Raw genomic sequence first — 20,653 nt, forward strand, 5'->3', positions numbered from 1 at the left:
GTACAGTTTGAAGAACACTGATCTACTCCCTACCAGCTCTTAATTCCTTCTGTTTCTACTAGTGTTCCAATTGGTTCTGGAAATGATTTTAGGTTTGCATTTACATAAGGAAGCTATAGCATGGTGAGTAGTTGATAAGCACCTTTCTTAATCTTTTTACTAGCAGCAAAACCTCTACTTTACAGGTGAAGATCCTGAAATTCAAAGTGGTAATTGATTGAAACAAGATCACATTGCTGATAGGGAGAGCAAGGATTTGAATCTCAACCTGTATGATCCTAAAAGCCTTATCTCCTTTTTACCTTGATTTACCTAGATTACTGATATAAAGCAGATTTCTTGGAAAGAGGCACTTAACAATCACACTCTTTTCATTTTAATTGCATTTTAGGTATATGGTTAATCTTATTTATGAATATAAAATAGCTTTGATAGAGATTTTATTTTTCTTGCTTGACTTATTTTACATATTTTCAGGGTACCTTTTCCTTGACCAAGACTTCAGAATAGGCTACTTCTGAGAGTAGCCTTTCAAATTTTTGCCATGTGTAAATGTGCCCTATTTATAAGTTGACTGAGGTTTCAGCTGCTTATCCCTCTAATCCTGAGCTCCTTCAGCAGCTGTTATAGTATCTTACTTATCCTTGTGGCAAGTACAATGTCTGGGACATAGTACATCCTGATAAAATGTGGAATGAGCTAATTAATTAACATATGCTTATACTCTGTCAGTTGGAGTTTTGGTATTTCTTTTGAGGTTTTTAAAACCCTATTGCTTGGGCACCTGGGTGGCTTGGTTGGCTGAACAACTGCCTTCAGCTCAGGTCATGATTCCAGAGTCCCAGGATTGAGTCCCACATTGGGCTCCCTGCTCCATGGGGAGTCTGCTTCTTCTTCTGACCTTCTCCCTTCTCATGCTCTCTCTCACTGTCTCTCTCTCAAATAAATAAAATCTTTTAAAAAAGCATACACACAACAAACCCTATTGCTTGAGATATCTCACCATTGAAACATTTCCTGTATATTTTTTAAGAAATTAAACATCTATTCTATACAAGTCTTAATGCATTCTTATAGTCTGTGTTCCCAAATATCCCCTAATAATAGTAAATCCTCTCAATAGTTACAGCAGAGAACATTGCCACAGTAAGTATTTACTGAGTGACCACTATCAGCAAGGCCTTGTACTTGGTAGGTATCATAGAAAACAGAAAGAAGAATCAGACTTTGTATTGCTTTCAAAACTCTTGTAGTTTTACAGGGTGCCTACCTCAAATGAAATTATGAGAAAGTTATATTGTAACTAGTAAAACCATATGTTAAACATGAAACTTACTGCTTTTGTAAGGTGCACAAGCACTAGGAACTTGAATCTGCCTCTCTTAGTAGTTTAGTGTGAGCTTCAACCCCTTTCCGTTGAATTGTTGGAAAACGGGCTTTAGTGGGTCTTCTTCTAGGCGTCAGACTCTACTATCCTGTCTTGTGCAGTGCAACAGAGCTGTTTTTTAATAGTGCTTCCAAATGCTTGTTGAGCCCTCATATTTACGAGCCATGGCCTATTTTTACTGACTTGCTCGCTCACTCCCTTCCCTCACGGCCTTGTCTGTGTCCACTCCCAAATCCAAGCACTAGCGGTCTAGGACTCTCAGGCTCAGCAAAAAGAACTTCTCTCTTCACCCTCACGTTGACAGGACATACCAGTATCACCCACATCACCCCAGCTTTGCATATCGTTTTTTTTCTTCCTGAAATTCTCTTCACCTCCTTGTCGTGTAAAACCTATTCATCCTTCAGGTCCTAACATAAAAGTCACCACTTAAATAAAACCTTACTCTTGAGTTGTTGCAGTTGATACCATTTTGTCCATTGGCTGAATTAGGGTTTCTCTCCTCTCTATTTTTGTGGTAGTTGATAAATGTATTCATTACTCAGTTTGTAGATAACTCATTGACCATCCTTTTCCCCTGTAATTATATGTTTCCATCTTTCTTTCTGAGTCGTGCACTTCTTAAAGCAGACTGTTAACCTTTCCCCTCCCAGAATTTAGTATGTTCAGTTTAGCCCTCCAAGAATAATATGCCATACGAAACTGTTGGACATAATTAAATATTAGGTCAGGGAGACTTGGTGAGTTGTAATTTGAATATAAAGAATGGATCTAGATAGTTTATAATTCTCATTCTAGCCTTTGTTCACAGTTCTGTTGGTGACAGCTGACCTGATTAACTATATACTGATTTCACCATGAATGACTATGGATACTAATTACTATTACTCTCATTCCTTGGGTAAAGCATATTACTTCCTGAGGATAAGAGCACATACATCTAAAGCTTGTGAGAATTGACTGCATTAATATTTTATTTATTTTTATTTTTTAAAGATTTTATTTATTTGTCGGAGAAAGAGAGAAAGAGAGAGAGAGAGAGCGAGCGCACAAGCTGGGGGAGTGGCAGGCTGAGGGAGAAGCAGGCTCCCCACTGAGCAAAAAGCCTAATGCAGGACTGGATCCCAGGGCTCTGGAATCATGACCTGAGCCAAAGGGAGACACGTAACCGACTGAGCCACCCAGGTGCCCCAACTGCATTAATGTTTGAAAGCAATAACAACAGTAGATGGCACATAGTAAATACGCAATAAATGTTAGCTGTTAGTACTATTCTAGTAAGAATTTTTAATGTTCTTAAAGATGTGTTATGTTGGATCGTGGTTAACCAAAAAGAATTTTTTAAAAAATTAAGGTAAAAGCGTTATTTTTCTGTTTCTTTCATTCATTCATTAGATACATGTTTTGTATCTGCTGGATCCCATACTTTGTTACAAGCTAGGGGTATAAAGATAAGTTGACTTCTCAGCACTCAGATTTTATTTGACTCAGATTTGAAAAGGTTTGTATGAAGACTGTATGGTCCAGTGGAAAGAACTCTGAAGCTTCCAGTCCTAGCTCAGTCACTGACTTTGAGGGAGATACTTCTTAGATGTCGTATGGATCACCTCAGACTCCGTTAGGTACAAAAGAGACCTCTTATCAGCTCCTTTCTCCGAGGGATTATCTTATCTTAATACCTTTGTTTAAAGCACTTTCGTCCTTTGTTTGTTCAAGCTAAGGAATGTAGATGTCACCTTTGTTTTTCCTTTCCAGTCACTGTCCACATATGTTCTGTCCAAAAGTCCTGGATTCGGGGCGCCTGGGTAACTCAGTGGGTTAAGCCACTGCCTTCGGCTCGGGTCATGATCTTGGGGTCCTGGGATCGGGTCCCGCATCGGGCTCTCTGCTCGGCGGGGAGCCTGCTTCCCTCTCTCTCTCTTCCTGCCTCTCTGCCTACTTGTGATCTCTCTCTGTCAAGTAATAAATAAAAATCTTTAAAAAAAAAAAAGTCCTGGATTCTACCCCCAAAATACAGTTCCTTCTTTCTGTTCCCACTACTGCCACCATAGTCCATGGCATCATTATCTCTCTTTTTTTAAACTATACCTCTTGGTTATGATTAATTTTCTTCGTTTGTTTTGAAAGATTTTATTTATTTATTTGACAGAAAGAGAGACTGTGAGAGAGGAAACACAAGCAGGGGGCATGGGAGAGGGAGAAGCAGGCTTTGCCCCTGAGCAGGGAGCCCAATGCAGGGCTGGATCCCAGGACCCAGGGTTCACGACCTAAGCTGAAGGCAGATGCCCAATGACTGAGCCACCCAGGTGCCCCAGCATCATTATCTCTTGCCTTAAAATTGGTTTCTAAGTTTCCATTTTTTCCCCTTTACAGTCCATTTACAGCAGCTATTCATGGATCAGATTTTGTTATTCCCCCATTTAAAATCCTCCAGTGGCCTCCCATTTTATTTGAAATAAAATCTTAATTCCTTACCTTGGCCTCCATAATTTTGCCCTTGCTTACCTCTTTAACCTTATCTTCTGCCACTTTCCCCTTTGTTCTGCTTAATTTATACTGATCTTTTTTTCTGTTTTTCTAATATGCCAGAGTTGAAGGCCTTTGTGCTAGCTTGTTTTTTCTGCCTGGAGCATTCCTACTTCACATCTTGTGGCTGATTTCTCTGTCTCAACTTTTTATGTCAAATGTCAACTTTTTTTTTTTTTCCTAATAATTCTATGTTTCTTTTTTTTTTTTTTTTAAAGTTTTATTTTTTATAAACATATAATATATTTTTATCCCCAGGGGTACAGGTCTGTGAATCGCCAGGTTTACATACTTCACAGCACTCACCATAATGTCAACTTTTTTTAAATGAGGCCTTCTCTGAGCACCCAACCAGAGTAATACACAAACTTTCTGTAGCACATTACTGTTTTGTTTTCAACATAGCATTTGTCTCTACTTGATATTTTCTCATTTTTACCTGCTGTACTGTCTTTTAGAACATAAGCTCTATGATAGCAGGTTGACTACTTCATCATGGTATCCCAGCTCCTTGACTAGTTTCTGCTGTAGAGTAGGTACTCAGTAAATATTGGTGGACTCTCCAGATAAATTAATCTCTTTATAAACTTAACATGTTTCTCAATTATAAAATAGAGATTTTCATCTGAATGGTATCCGAAGACAGCCCCCCTCCGCCTTGATAAATAAAGGCAGTGAAGACAGACTTTATTCACTAATTATTGTGGTAGGAGAAGGAGCTGAGCTCAATTCCAGTTTGTCCAGAGGTGACTGGTATTTTAAAGGGAGTCAGAGGGTTTCAGGAAGTGGAAATGAGGGAGGAAAAGGGGGATAGAGAACGGAACAGTTACAAAAAGTAAGTTTGAGGATTGGTCTGAAAGTTGGTCAATCAACTTGTTTAGGCCTTCTGCGCCTGCTAACTTTGAAAGATAAACTTTCGGGGCGCCTGGGTGGCTCAGTGGGTTAAGCTGCTGCCTTCGGCTCAGGTCATGATCTCAGGGTCCTGGGATCGAGCCCCGCATCGGGCTCTCTGCTCAGCAGGGAGCCTGCTTCCTCCTCTCTCTCTGCCTGCCTCTCTGCCTGCTTGTGATCTCTCTCTGTCAAATAAATAAATAAAATCTTAAAAAAAAAAAAAAAAAAAAAGAAAAACTTTCTGCCTTCCCACAGAGTCTAGGGGGTCCTATCCTTCCTGATGATTATAAATCAAAGGAATGGCTTTCCAGTCCTTGGGAAAGACACTCTTATAGGAGATACATATACATCTCAAAGGGACAGAGAGAAGATTTACAATTGTAAGGTTTTGTTTGTTTATTTTTAAAATAAATGGAAAAGGGAATTCAGGGACTTAGATCAGGTGTTGGAACACACAGTAAATTATTTTGGAAACCTTGAATTTTCTAGACAGGAACTCGGGAGCAGAGTGGTTCCAGGGACAAGTCCTGAGACTGCAAGAAGCCATTAGAGTTATTTAGTATCTCTCTCTTTCTCTTTTTAAGATTTTATTTATTCATTTGAGAGGAAGAGCGCACATGTGAACATGAGTTGGGGGGGCAGGTTTAGTCTCTTAATTCAGGGGTTTGGATGTTCATGCTGAGGGTTTTTACAGTTCTTTGCTCCACCCCATCCCTCCCCTTTTTAATGCCCACCCCCCCAACCCGGCCCTCTTTTAATGTTGTCAAAAAGAGAAGGATTATATGTCTCCAAGATTAATGTGTTAATGATCTCGCTGAGATAAATTCTATGTATTTGCTGTGTAGGCATGTGAAACCACCTTTCCTGTAAATACTGAGATGATGTGGACTTTTAAATCTGCCCGTCCCCCCCATTTTCCATCCTCATCCTTGTTTTTCTGTGTGTAAATTAGGAGGAAAAGACAGCCCCCGGGGTTACTGGAATGGCAGCAGGCACATGGCCAAGAGGCCTGAATGGCATTCAGCCTTGCAGGCACAGAACTTTGATTTCATGTGTGTATCAGAAAGACTGTTCCTTAGGCACCATGCAGGGGGATACAACAGGATATGACCTCTCATTAACCAGATTAGAGAGAATCAAACATAAAACCAGTATTATGGAACAATAACTTAGGGTGATAAATATGAACGTTATACAAAAAGGTTCATGTTTTAAATACTGGAACATTCTCTAAAGAGAAATTGCATGCAAAACCAAATTATATTTGCAAGACTGATTAGAATCAAGTTGGGGCATGGGGAGTTAATATGAATTAATAATCTAGTAAGGATCCTCTTCCTTCAAGTGATGCAGGCTGGTCCGCTGGGTCCTCGGACCCAGAGGGGTTCTCTCAGGATCAGCCAAGAGGGTCCTTGGCTTTTTTCCCCCCTTTTTTCGCATCAAGTCACGTGCCCTCCTTAATGCCCATCACGCAATTACCCCAACCCCCCACCCAACTCCCTTCTAGCAGCCTGGCTTTGCGCAGAATAGAAATCAAATGTGAGCCAAAAGGAAGTGAAAGCACAGTTTATTAAAGATGTAGAGAGAGTGCAGATATAGACAGAGCGTCTGGGAGACTCAGAAAGGAAAGGAGAGTGAGTCTTGCTTGGGGTCTGGGTTTTTATTGAGGATTGTTGTCTGGTTCACGTGTCTTCTCAGGCATCCGGAGACTAAGTTCAGTGTTAGATGTTCCTCATAAGTCACTTACGTACCGGTGCCAGCCAGGGGTCTTGGAAAGCACTCATGTTGACCCTGCCTGGTTACTCCTTAGATATTATCTATTGTGCTGGAAGACTTCCAAAGAAGTCATTACCTCCTTGACCTTTACAAGGAGGACATACATTATCTGTTCCATAAGATGTGTATGGTGAGGGTGTAGATCCTAAAAGGAATAGAAGCAGGAAAAAAAGCAGTTCTTTAAGGGGTCCCTTTAGTTTCCCTGTCTCACAAGGATCCAAGAATAGCTGTTATAGACAGTCTCATAGACACAGTTTCTGGCACTCTAAGCAAACATAGGCCCATGGGCCAAATCTGGCCTGCTATCTACTTATGTATGGCTTGAAAACTAAGAGTGTTTTTTACATATTTAAATGATTTGGAGAATGGTTGACATATGAAAATTATATGAAATTCAGATTTCCTTATCCATAAATAAAGTGGTATTGGAACACAGCCAAGTTTACTCATTTATGTATTTTCTATGGTTGCTTTTTGCACTACAGCAGCAGAGTTGAATAGTTGAAAATAGACCATATGGTCTACAAAACCTAAATTATTTCCTATTTGGCCCTTAACAGAACAAATTTGCTGACCCCTTGTGTAGATTTATATAGTCCTGCATAATTATTTGTCATTTAAAGTATTCTTTTTTTTTCTTAATTTTACAACCTTTACTTTGTGATAGCAATAGGTCATAGCTGTTTGGGCAAATATGATACTAGGTTTCGAGGTTTATTTTTCTATAAATGACACAATAATATGTCTGTATTGCCTTATTAAAGAACCAAATGAGTAGCATATTCACCTCCGAATATCAGCACAAATGTTTTGTACCCTAAGCGATAAATAAGGAAGGTTAGTAAATTGAAGGTAAGAAGTAATATACCTTAAGATAGAGGCAGAGAGGCCTCTGTCTTAATTATCTGTTTATTTACCCCCTCTTTCGCTTTCACTTTTCTCCCCTTTCACATGATAAAAGATAATTAAGAGTTGTTCATTTGTATTTGGTATCTGACTACATGAGCCATTGGCTGTGCCTTGGTTCTTGGGTTGTCAGGCAGGCGTTGGAGCTGTTTTCATTCTCAGCCTCTCTCAGATGCTAACTGTGAGCTTTCCCACCCTCAGATTGAGCCTTTAAGATTGTCAGCCAACATCCTCTTCTTTCAGGGGTATGGTATGTAGCGGGACATTCAGTAGGTGCTTCATCCAAGTCATATACTGGGTGGTCCATTCTTGATTATCCCTCTGATTTTGTTTTAAATTGAGATATTAGTCACATAAACATGACATTTACCCTTTTATTTATTTATTTTTTAAGGATTTTATTTACTTGACAGAGAGAGATCACAAGTAGGCAGAGAGGCAGGCAGAGAAAGAGGGAAGCAGGCTACCTGCTGAGCAGAGAGCCCGATGTGGGGCTCCATCCCAGGACCCTGGGATCATGACCTGAGCCGAAGGCAGAGGCTTTAACCCACTGAGCCACCCAGGCGCCCCAGACATTTACCCTTTTAAAATAAACAATTTGGCGTTTTTTAGTATACTCATTAGGTTGTGCAGTCATAACCACTATCTTAAATCTAGAACATTTTATCACTCTGAAAAGGAATCTGCTCGTTAGCAATCACTCCCTGTTCCTCCCTCTACCTTCCCCCTGGTAACTATTAGTAAACTTATAGTCTGTGTTTGACTGTTGTGTAAGTTTCTTATACATAGAGCCAAACAATATGTAACCTTTTGTATCTGGTTTCATTCACTGAACATAATGTGTTTTATGTTTATCCAAACTGTACAATGTATCAGTACTTCATTTCTTTTTATAGTTATATAAAATTTCACTGTATGGATTCCTGGATATTCCATATATTATTTATCCATTTATCAGTTGATGGATATGTGGGTTGTTTCCACCTTTTAATATTCTAAAAAATGCTACTATGAATGTTATATACGTTTTTGCATGGGCATGTGTTTTCACTGTTCCTGTATAAATACCTAGCAGTGGCATTGCTAAGTCGCGTGATAGCTCAGTGTTAACATTTTGAGGAACTGCTTAGCTTTTTAATGAAACATCTGCACCACTTTATATTCCCATCAACAACCTGTGCATTTTGGTCTCTCCACATCCTCACACCATTTACTATTTTCTTCTTTTTTCTTAAAGATTTATTTTTTTGTTTGCAAGAGAGAGAGCGCGCCAGCATGTGAGCTTGGGGTGGGGTAGAGAGAGAGGGAGAGAGAGAAACTCCAGCAGAATCGCCACTGAGCTGAGCACGGAGCCGGATGTGGGGCTGGATCTCAGGACCCTGAGATCACTGAGCTGCGAGTCTTACTTTTCTTTTTTGATACAACTGTCCTTATGGATATGAAGTAGTATTCCATTGTGGTTTTAATATGCATTTCCTTAATGACTAATGATAATCATATTTTCGTTCTTGGCCTTACTGTTTGCCTTATTTTCACTTTCTGTCCTAACAGTCATTATGTCGTTCTTGGCCTTACTGCTTGCCTTATTTTTACTTTCTATCCTAACAATAATCTCGTATGATTTTATTATATAGTTGGTAAAAAACGATTACACTGGTGCTGAACAGGAAAAGGGCAGCATTCCTAGGAGGGCCAGCTTGGTCTTATTCTTAGGTTAATGTGATTATATAAGCAATTCCACTTGGCCTGCTTATGTTTCTCCTGCCTGCCTATCTAGCTAATTGCCCAAGCTCCCAAATAATCTTGTCTCTTGGTTGGTTCTTCTCTCTTGACCTTCGTTATACTCCTTAGCTCTTGGATTAGAGCAAAGAGCATGGAGTCCCTAGACACTTTGTATCATTTTTCATGCCTGTTTGTAACATTTAAGATCAGTATTGTTACTGTTCCCCTTTTATTGCTGAAGAAACTGGCTCACAGAGGTCATACAACCCATGGCATTTCTCCTGATGAATCCTTATTATTGAGTGGTGTGGTTATCCATATCTTCTTTCCTCAGATTGTTAAGTGGCTCTGATTTGCCTGAAATGCTTGTATAGGGAGAGAAACCTAGAAATGTAAGTTATGGTCACATTTTAGAAGGTCTCAAATGCCAAACAAAGGGATCTTTACGCAAAAAAATTAGGACATTGAGGTGGAGAATGGCTTTTTAAAAAATGTGCCTACAGGGGGCTTGGGTAGCTCAGCATCCTACTCTTGATTTTAGCTCAAGTCGTGATCTTGGGGTCATGGGATTGAGCCTCACATTGGGCTCTGCACTCAGAGCAGAGTCTGCCTCTCCCTTTCTCTCTGCTTCCGCCTCCCTCCATTCTCTCTTTCTCTCTCTCTCTCTCTCTCTCTCTCTCTCTCTCAAATAAATAAATAAAGTAAAATCTCTCTTTAAAAAATGTGCCTATAATTTGACATGATTTTTGAATGCCCACCTCTATTCTAGGCATGGAGATAAATAAACTATTGTCTTCAAGGAACTTCTAGGCCATTTGGAAGGGGAATTAGATAATTTTTGCATTTGGGAAAATGTGCCATAAAACATGTATAAAATTCTTGAGAGCAAAGGAGAGAGCTCTAGAGATCACTGCCTACCTTAAATTCAGTCATTAGTCACAAGTAAGCATTTCTGGTGTATTTAAGGATGCGTTTGGCTTGGAATGTATTTGTTATAAACTTGTTCCATTATAAATATGTATAAATAAGTATAGTTAACATAATTATACAATAAAATACCAATGTAAATATAAATTGCTTTTATGTATTAAGATATTAACTTTGTTTGACAGATATGCCAAGAGTTTAATAGCACCTGGGCATGGGAGATGGAGAAGAAGGGCTATCTTGAAATGAGTGTTGAGTGCAAACTAGCACTCCTAAAGGTAATGAATTTATTATCTTTTACAATTATTTTAATTAATTCACCAATAGTTGTTTCAAGAATAATGTTATCTAAAAGCTTTAATAGAAAGAATCATTGAAAATCTTATATGTAATAAAATTTGGGAGAATAGTACACAGTGCTTTTGAAATATAACATGATTTTTGTGTCATTGATAATATTAAACCTGTAAATTTAAGTAATACTAAAGTGTTAACTTGAAATAATATCTCTTTAAATTGCTTATTCTAAACAGGTTGTACAGAAGTGGGGAGAGGATAGTGAAAGATGGATAAACTATACATATTTTTTTCTGCTGCCATCTCTGAATTAGTTCTGTGGTTAAACATACCACATTTAGGTAATGGGGTATTTTAAACCATGTTTTGACTATTTTCCAGTACCTCTGCGAGTGTCAGTTTGATGACAATCTCAAATTCAAGAACATTATCAATGAGGAGGATGCTGATACCATGCGTCTCCAACCAATTGGCCGAGACAAAGATGGCCTCATGTACTGGTACCAGTTGGACCAAGATCATAATGTCAGAATGTACATAGAAGAACAAGATGATCAAGATGGCTCTTCATGGAAATGCATTGTCAGGTATCTTTTATTGGAATCTTTTCACATTTATTTGTGTGTTTCTTTAATCTCTTCTGTATAAGAATATAATCTCTGAGGCTAAGGCAGTCCTTTTTTTGTGGAATTGGAGACTTGCCAGGACCTAGCCTAGTGCCCAGCACAATACCCATAGTGGACCCTTAATTATTTCTCAAACAAACACATTTAACATGGTGGTCCATATCAGCACATGTACCTTATACTTTAGAAAGCTGGAATCTGACAAAAGGTAATGCAAAGAAAAATCCATCGTTAGACAGAAATACAAGAGAAGCAGTATTTGGTTTTTGTCTAGCTACAATTTTCTATTAGATATTATTTATTTATTTCTAATTGTTTTAACTTGGCCAGTTCATTTTCTCACTTTAGTGTATTTTTAATCTTTACATACGTTTCTTTATTAGGGTTCTGAAGAAATCTGAGGAATATTTTGTACTTTTTTGGGCATAGCCTTTTTAAAAAAAATCTTGGTTTCTTATTTGTATTTTTTATTATATTTTATTTTTAAGTAATCTGCACCTAGTTGGGGCTCGAATCCATAACTCTGACATCAGAAGTTGCATATTCTACCAACTGAGCCACCCTCTCTTATTTGTATTGATAGATAGATTTGAATGAAAACATTTCATGTAAAACTTAAAATAAAATTTTTATTTTTTAGTCAATGACGCTGGGATCATTATTCAGAATTGTTATATCTCTGGGGCACCTGGTTGGCTCAGTTGGTTAAGCCTCCGTCTCTTGATTTCGGCTCAGGTCATGATCTTGGGGTTGTGGAATCTAGCCCTGCCTTTGGCTCCTCGCTCAGCAGGGAGTCTGCTGGATATTCTCTCTCTCTCTATCTCTCTCTCTGTCTCTCACCGCTGCTCTTGTATGCTCTGTCTCTCTTTCAAATAAATAAATCTTAAAAAGAAGAATCTTTGTGTCTTTAATATTCTGTTTTTTACAGTGTAATAATTTAGAATTTATTCCATTAATATACACAGTTTATCTTAATTTTGAAATGATCAGGATCTATAAATAAATCTGTAACTAAAGTAGGGAAAACTAGTGAATGTATAACTGGCTTATGGAAAACTTCTTGATTTCAACTCAGTCTCTGATTTTGCTCATTTTGAGTTTTAGCAGATTTTTGATAGTGGTTATTAATGTTTTAAAGAGATAATCTTTGGAAATTTAGAGTATTTATTTGGCTCAGGGAAGCTCAACTTTTATGCCTTAAGAATAAATTTGAATTGAATGAGTTTATAGGGGAATGTTTTATAAGCACCCATCAATCATTATGGTTCTCCATAGAGTTAATCTACTAAATGGAAATTATCAAAGTAGTCCTGAAGTGAAATTCATTTACCATTTCTCCCTATGAATACATACACTGAATGAAATTCTTTTCATGTCCTACCACTTCTACTATTTCCTCTATCAACTTTGCATAGTTATTTAAGAGATATTCTCTCCTATTTTGTAGACGAAGAAAATGTGACCCAGAAAAATAATTATGATTATTATTGATCTGTTGTAATGCTTTAAACAATTTCTAATGCATAGTGTTTTAATTAGATCATACCCTAATAGATGATGTTAGAGAGGTGTTTAGGAGATGTGTTTAGAGTTAACTGTGTATAGGGGCGCCTGGGTGGCTCAGTGGGTTAAGCCGCTGCCTTCGGCTCGGGTCATGATCTCGGGGTCCTGGGATCGAGTCCCGCGTCGGGCTCTCTGCTCAGCGGGGAGCCTGCTTCCCTCTCTCTCTCTCTCTGCTTGCCTCTCTGTCTGCTTGTGATCTCTGTCAAATAAAAAAAAAAAAAAATCTAGAGTTAACTGTGTATAAATCTGAGTTCCGTTGCTTACCATCTGAAGGCAGATTGCTTAATTTCTTTGATATTCTCTTTCCTGCACTTAAAAATGAGCATGATAGTAAAGTTATTTTGAGAACTATATAAATTTATATTGCATACCAACTTGTGTAATTAAGTATGATGCTATGCAATTGTGGTCATACTAATGAATATAGTACAGCTCTAGAATCTGTAGATGAGCTTCAAGCACCTGTGGAAGTCCCTTTTATTGTAAATAGCAGCTCTTAGTTTTATTTAATATGTGTATTTTCTGGGAAGTACCATAGTTTTCCACAAGTCCTCAATTTGGTCTGTTTGTGCTTCATATACTTGACATGTTCTGTGACGTGGCATTTCAGTTCCTTTAAATTGATACAATAGTACTACTTTTGACAAATGTGGTGACTGTCTTGTCCATAGAAATCTCTTAATTTTGTGAATGTTAAATGTAAAAAGCATTGTATTTTTCCTGCCTGTCGCCAAAATAATGATCTTAGTTGTCATTAAATACATTATGTGCCCCAAATAATATGTACGACATTATTCTACTTGGCCCTGATGCCATCCTTCCTGGAGTCTGGTATTTAGATTAGTATGCCAAACTCTATGAAGAACATTAATATAGTAGAGTAAGTCCTGTATGTGAAGAACCACAAAGAAGATGATTCAATGAACTGAAAATACTTGATCCAGCAGAAATTTAGGGAGATAGAATTAAACATTTAAACTTTTTTTTTTAAAAAGATTTTATTTATTTATTTGTCTCAGAGAGAGAGAGCGAGCACAGGCAGACAGAGTGGCAGGCAGAGTCAGAGGGAGAAGCAGGCTCCCTGCGGAGCAAGGAGCCCGATGTGGGACTCGATCCCAGGACACTGGGATCATGACCTGAGCCGAAGGCAGCTGCCCAACCAACTGAGCCACCCAGGCGTCCCAGAATTAAACATTTAAAGGATTGATTTAAGTATTTCTCTCAAGCACTGAGCCAGGATCAGTGAATACAAATTGTGGGAAAATAGAACTGAGCTTATAGAAGTGAGAACATTTGCTTTTTTATATTGCAGAGAAATTCTTGTCTTAAAACTGATAGATATTAAAAACATTTTCTAAAATTGTAGGATTAGGGTGTTTACAGAGGCAAAAATCTTTTTAGCAAGAAATTGCCTTAGAAAGTGAGATAATTAGTGAAGAGCAAGTAAAGCAAGTAGAATTTTGACTTTTCTATTTAATAGAGTATACCTCGATATTTTTCTCCCATTGATGAATATTGTTTTTTACTAGTGAAATGAAAAATCTGCCTCCCTTTCTTTAAACTATTTCTTTAAAGTAATGCTAATTTTCTGGGATATTCCTGGTGTTGGAAACATGTTTCTGCCTAACTCTGAAAAGAAGATTATATGACAAAAGTTATCTAGACTTTAGAATTCTGGTTTTTTTTTTTTAAGCTGTAAGACAGCCTTTCTAAATGATTGATAAAATTAAAATGTAACTGAACTTTGCAACTTAAAATCAAATGGAATATTTTTATAAAAATAGAAATCCATAAAAAAGGAATTTTCTATATTTGATCTTCTGAAAATTTAATACCTAGACAATATACAGCGTCTGCTCTCAGACTACAAAATGGAATTAAACTAGAAATCAGTTATAGAATGAGATCTTTGAAATTCCCACATGTTTAGATATTAGCTAATACATGTCTTCATAACACATGGATCAAAGAAGACCTCTCAAGACAGATTGTTTAAATTATTTTTAATTAAATGAAAATGAAAATAAAATATATCAAAATTTGTGCTTGAAAATTTTCAGTGAAAGCAATACTTAGAAGAAACTTCTCATATAAGCAAAGGCTGGTTCTTTGAAAAGATTAGTTAAGATTGATAACCCACTAGCCAGGCTAGCTAAGAAAAAGAGAGAGAGCAGACACAAATTAGTGATAATCAGAAATGAAAAAAGGGACATTGCTACAAATTCTGTTAACATCAAAAGGATAACTAAGGAATACCATGAACAACTCCATGCCCACAAATTCATAACCTTGATGAAATGGGCGAATTCCTTAAAAGACAGAATCTGCTGGGACGCCTGGGTGGCTCAGTTGGTTAAGCGGCTGCTTTCGGCTCAGGTCATGATCCTGGCATCCTGGGATCAAGTCCCACATCAGGCTCCTTGCTCAGCAGGGAGTCTGCTTCTCCCTCTGTCTCTGCCTGCCACTCTTAGTCTGCCTGTGCTCACTCTCTCTGACAAATAAATAAAATCTTTAAAAAAATAAAAAAAGACAGAATCTGCCAAAATTCTCACCAGAAGAAATAGACAAATATGAACAGGGCTCTCTCTATTAAAGAAATTGTACCAGTAGTTAATAACCTAAAGCAGAAAGCACCAAGCCCAGATGGGTTCACTAGTGAATTCCACCAAACATTTAAGGGAGGAATTATACCAGTTCTCTTCAGTCTCTTTCAGAAGATAGAACAGGGATAATTCCTGACTCATTTTATAAGGCCAGGATTACCCTAATAACAAAATGAGGCAAAGATGTTACAAGATAGGAAAACTTTAGACCAGTATCTCTCAGGAATATAGATGCAGAAATCCTCAAAATTTTTTTTTCAACATCATACTTAAGTCCTAGCTAATGTACTAAGAGAAGTAAAGGGATTAAGAGGAAGAGATTGGGAAGGAAAAAATAAAGCTGTCTTTATGTGCAGATGAGATGTTCATCGTTTTTATAGAAAGTCTGAAAGAGTTAACAAAAAACATTCCTGGATTTTATAAGTGATTATAGCAGGGTGGCAGGAGATGAAGTTAATATACAAATGTCCATTACTTTCCTGTATATCATCAATGAACATGTAGAATCTGAAATCTAAAACATAATACCATTTATATGATCTCCCCCAAAATTGAAATACTTAATCAGATAAAATAAATAAATCAAATAAAATATGAACAAATCTATCTTAGGAAAAATATAAAACTGATGAAAGAACCCAAGAAGAGCTAATAAATAAAATGAGACATGTTCCATATTTGTGGATAGGAACATTTAATATTGTCCAAATGTCACTTCTTCTCAACTTAAAATCCATAGACTTAATGCAGTCATAATCAAAACTCCTGCACATTATTTTGTGGATATTGACAAACTTTTTAAAAAATTTATATGTAGGGGCGCCTGGGTGGCTCAGTTGGTTGAGCGTCTGACTTCGGCTCTGGTCATGATCCCATGGTCCTGGAATCGAGCCCCACATGGGGCTCTCTGCTCAGCAGGTAGCCTGCCTCCCCCTCCCTCTCTGCCTGCCTCTCTGCTACTTGTGCCCTTTCTCTCTGTCAAATAAATAAATAAAATCTTAAAAAAAAAATTTTTATATGTAAAGGCAAAAAGCCCAGAGTAGTCAACATGATATTGAAGAAAAACTGAGTTAGAAGACTGACACTAACCTACTTCACAGCCTGTATAAAGTTGTAATTGAGACAGTGTGGTATTAGTAAAAAGAAGAGACAGATATAGGGACACCTGGCTGGCTCAGTCAGTGAAGCATGTGACTCTCAATCTTAGAATTATAAGTTCGAGCCCCAAGTTGGATGCAGAGATCACCAAACCAAACCAAACCAAACCAAACACAAAAAGACTAGACAAATACATAGTGTAGCAGAATAGGGAGCCTTGAAATAAGCCCATATGAAGGTGCAAAGGCAGTACAGTGCAGAAAAGATAATAATACTGGGGGGGGGGGGGGGAAAGGATATCCATATGCAGAACAGTGAATCTAGATACAGACCTTACACCCTCAACAAAAATTAACTCAAAATTTATTATAGACCTCCTTATAAATGCAAAACTATAAAACTCTAAGAAGATAACACAAACAAATCTAGATGATTTTGGGTTTGGCAGTAACAACTTTGTTATAACACCAAAGGCACAATCCATGAAAAAAAGAAGTGATAAAAGCTGGACTTCGTTATAATTAAAAATTTCTGCTCTGTAAACTGTCAAGATAATGAAAAGCTAAGCCACAGACTGGGAGGAAATATTTACCAAGGATGTATTTGATAAAGGCCTATTATCCAAAATATATAAAAAACACTTAAAACTCAACAATAAGAAAACACCCTGATTTAAGGGGCATTTGGTTGAGCATCCAGCTCTTGATTTCAGCTCAGGTTGTGATCTCCAGGTCATGGGGTTGGGCCCACCTTGGGCTTCCTGCTCAGCGGGGAATCTGCTAGCCTTCTCCCTCTCTCTGCTCCTCGCCCTGTTCACACTTGCTCGCGCTCTCTCTCTTTCTTTCTTTAAAAAAAATAAATAGATCTTCAAAAAAAAAGGGAAAAAGAAAACCTGATATAAAATGGACCAAAGACCTTAACACGTTGCCAACGAAGATACACAGATGGCAAATATACACATATATTTGTATGGATATACACATGAAAAATGGTTCACATCATATATCATCAGTGAAATATAAATTAAAATGAGATACTACTGTACGCCTATTAGAATGGCCAAAATCCAGAGCACTGACAACAGCAGATGCTAATGAGGATGTGAAGCAACAGGAACTCTCAACCATTGCTGGTGGAAATGCAAAATGGTATGGCTGCTTTGGAATACAGTTTGATGGTTTTTTATAAAATTAAACACCATATGATCCAGGAACCAAATACTCCTTGGTATTTGCCCAAAGGAGTTAAAGAGTTATGTCCACACAAAAACCTACAAACAAATGTTTGTAGCAGCTTTGTTCATACTTTCCAAAACTTGAAAGCAACCAAAATGTTATAACTGATTAACTGAACACTAAGAACACTTTCAAAGTATGTAAATTTTACATCAATAAATATTTTAAGAATTGTAATGGTTTGACAGTCATTCCCAAAAAGCCAAATTCTAAATAAACAGTGTGTCGAGTTTTCATGTATCCAAAATGACAAACTCTGTCAAAGACATTTCTAAACCATATGCTGCTGGTATAGTACAGTGATTGAGAAGATAGTCTTGGAAGTCAGACTATAATTCAGTCCTGCCTTTAATCTGTACTAACCATGATGTTAGGCAAATTACTGTACCTCTCTGTAGTGTCCTCACTTCCTCCTCTATAAAATGAGGGGTAAGTATAGTACCTATTTAATCAGGTTATATTGGGATTATATGAACTAGTTCAAGTAAAGTGCTTGGAGTAGTGCCTGGAACATAGTAATTACTTATGTTAACTTCTGTTATTGATACTACTGCTGTTGATATTACTCATTAATGTCTTCCTTCAGGTTCTTGGCCCCCATAAGAAATACTGTCATACTCCATTACCCTCCCTGTTTTGTCACCTATTAATTTGGATTCAAATGAAAAAAGATGGAATATTATTGGTGGACCCTATAATCATATACTATAGATACTTACAAAGAATTGCTATATTCACACTGTGCTATGCCATGGAAATAGATTCAGTGCAGTTTCGTAAGGAGTTCCAAATTGTGGGAAAAAGATATGGGGAAGTAGTAAATGATAATAGAGGGTCGTAATTGTGATCTGTGATGGAGATCATTCTGGTGTGTGCTCTTTAGGACCCAGATATTTGGCAGAAGATGATGCTAGTGCTTGGCTTTGTTTTTGTTTTGTCTGTTTTTTTGTTTTGTTTTGTTACGATATTGTACTGTCAGCTCAATTGATTCCTAAAGATTTAATCCCTTTCACTAAGTCTTAACTCTGAACAACCCTTAGACTAGAAAAAATCATATTCCACAACATAATAGATAAGATGATATACTCCATTTCACCAAGTCTAAATTAACTTCAGATACAGAGAGTGCAACACAAGAGTTTAGAATCTATTTAGTCGGGGCGCCTGGGTGGCTCAGTGGGTTAAGCCTCTGCCTTCGGCTCGGGTCATGATCCCAGGGTTCTGGGATCGAGCCCCACATCGGGCTCTCTGCTCGGCGGGGAGCCTGCTTCCCCCTCTCTCTCTGCCTGTTGCTCTGCCTACTTGTGATCTCTGTCTGTCAAATAAATAAATAAAATCTTAAAAAAAAAAAAAAAGAATCTATTTAGTCAGAGTCGGTCAGTCTGCTTGTTAATCTGACCTACCCTTTCCACTGCAACATATTTGTCCCATCTCAGTTAATAGCTGTCACATCCTTTCACCTGCTTAGATCTAAAACTTGGGTCACAAAATTTGACTTTTCGTTTTCCTTTCCTGTCACATCCACTGTATCAGCAGATCCAAACAGCTCTCCATGCAAAGTGTATCTAGTGTGACCATTCCTCATCTCCTTTATAGTTGTGTTCTTATCCAAGCCATCATCATTTTTGTTTTTGTTTTGGTTTGTTTTTAATTTTTTTTTATTTTTATTTTTTTTTAAGATTTTATTTATTTATTTGACAGAGATCACAAGTAGGCAGAGAGAGAGGAGGAAGTAGGCTCCCCGATGAGCAGAGAGCCCTATGCGGGGCTCTATCCCAGGACCCTGGGATCATGACCTGAGTCAAAGGCAGAGGCTTTAACCCACTGAACCACCCAGGCGCCCCTGGTTTGTTTTTTAAAGAGTGATTTATTTAATTCAGGAGAGGGAGCATGCACACATGTATCAGTGGGTGAGGGGCATGGGGAGGGAGAGAGGGAGAATCTCAGACTGAGTGTGGAGCCCAAAGCTAGGCTCCATCTCACCACCCTGAGACTATGACCTGAGCCAAAATCAAGAGTTGGGCGGCCAACCCACTGAGTTACCCAGGCACCCCTTATTTTTGTTTTTAATACAATTCAGTGGTTTTTAGTATATTCACAAAGTTGTGCAGCTACCACTGCTATCAAATTCCAGGACATTTTCCTCACCCCATAAAGAAATCCTGTACTGCATACCCTGCACATTAGCAGTTTTAATCACCATTCTCCCTTTACCCAGCTGGTGGCATCTGCCAGTCTGCTTTCTGTTTCTATAATTTACTATTCATAAACAGAATCATACAATATGTGGCCATTGTGTCTAGCGTCTTTTGGAGAGCATAATCATTTAAGGTTCATTTATGTAGTTAAATTAGTACTTTGTTCTTTTTTATCGCTAAATAGTATTGTCTTGTAGGGATATATCACAGTTGTTTATTCATTCTGTGCTTGTCTTAGAAAGAATAGTTGGGGTAGCCATGCGGAACACATTCCAGGCTAAGAGCAGAAGTGCAAACACCTTACATCCTGAGAGAGAGAGAGAGAGAGAATGGTATTTTGGAGGGATATATCTAGTATACCTGAGTGAAGGAATGTTTTAGAGCAAACAGAGCCAGCAATGGAAGGAGAGAGAGCAGAGCACTGAATTGTTAGCGTCCATAGTCTATTTTAAGATTTTCTATAGGTAGTGGTAAGAGTTTTGGGTATAATTTGAATATATATTTATAAAAATCCCGTCTGACTAGTTCAAATTTGGGATTTAAAAAAACATATTTTGCATATTAAATCTCATCTTTAGATCAAAATAGAATTCCAAAGTTGGGTAGTTTCCTGTTTTCATATAATTATGACTACGTGAATCTTGCATTTTAACACAGTAGTCAGGTTAAAGCTTTTTAGGGAGTTCTCCAATAAATTTTTCTGCTTAATTCGATTGTTTTGTAGTCTAGTAATTGACATGGATTTTGTAGCAGTATTGGTTCTCTTCTAATGCTTGGAAGCTTTTTTAAAATAGGTATAGTGAATAACTTAAAGTCAATGAACAACTTAAATTCAGTTCCCAGCATGACTTCAAAAAATAACAGGAAGCTTGAGGCACTTTTTACATATGGAATTCTT

At 37.7% G+C, this 20,653-nt stretch overlaps 1 protein-coding gene across 1 annotated transcript in view; it reads left to right on the forward strand.

Moving 5' to 3' along the window:
- The window catches only part of LOC111154398 (remodeling and spacing factor 1), a 164,234-nt gene that overhangs the window by 83,398 nt on the left and 60,183 nt on the right, over window positions 1–20,653 (forward strand). Inside the window, exons 3-4 of the mRNA XM_022513946.1 lie at window positions 10,321–10,413; window positions 10,814–11,019. Coding sequence (XP_022369654.1) covers window positions 10,321–10,413; window positions 10,814–11,019 — 299 coding nt within the window. The remainder of the gene's footprint in view (window positions 1–10,320; window positions 10,414–10,813; window positions 11,020–20,653) is intronic.

Source organism: Enhydra lutris, unplaced genomic scaffold (genome assembly GCF_002288905.1).
Source record: "Enhydra lutris kenyoni isolate GAN:26980312 unplaced genomic scaffold, ASM228890v2 scaffoldscaffold37, whole genome shotgun sequence".
Lineage (NCBI taxonomy): Eukaryota > Metazoa > Chordata > Mammalia > Carnivora > Mustelidae > Enhydra > Enhydra lutris.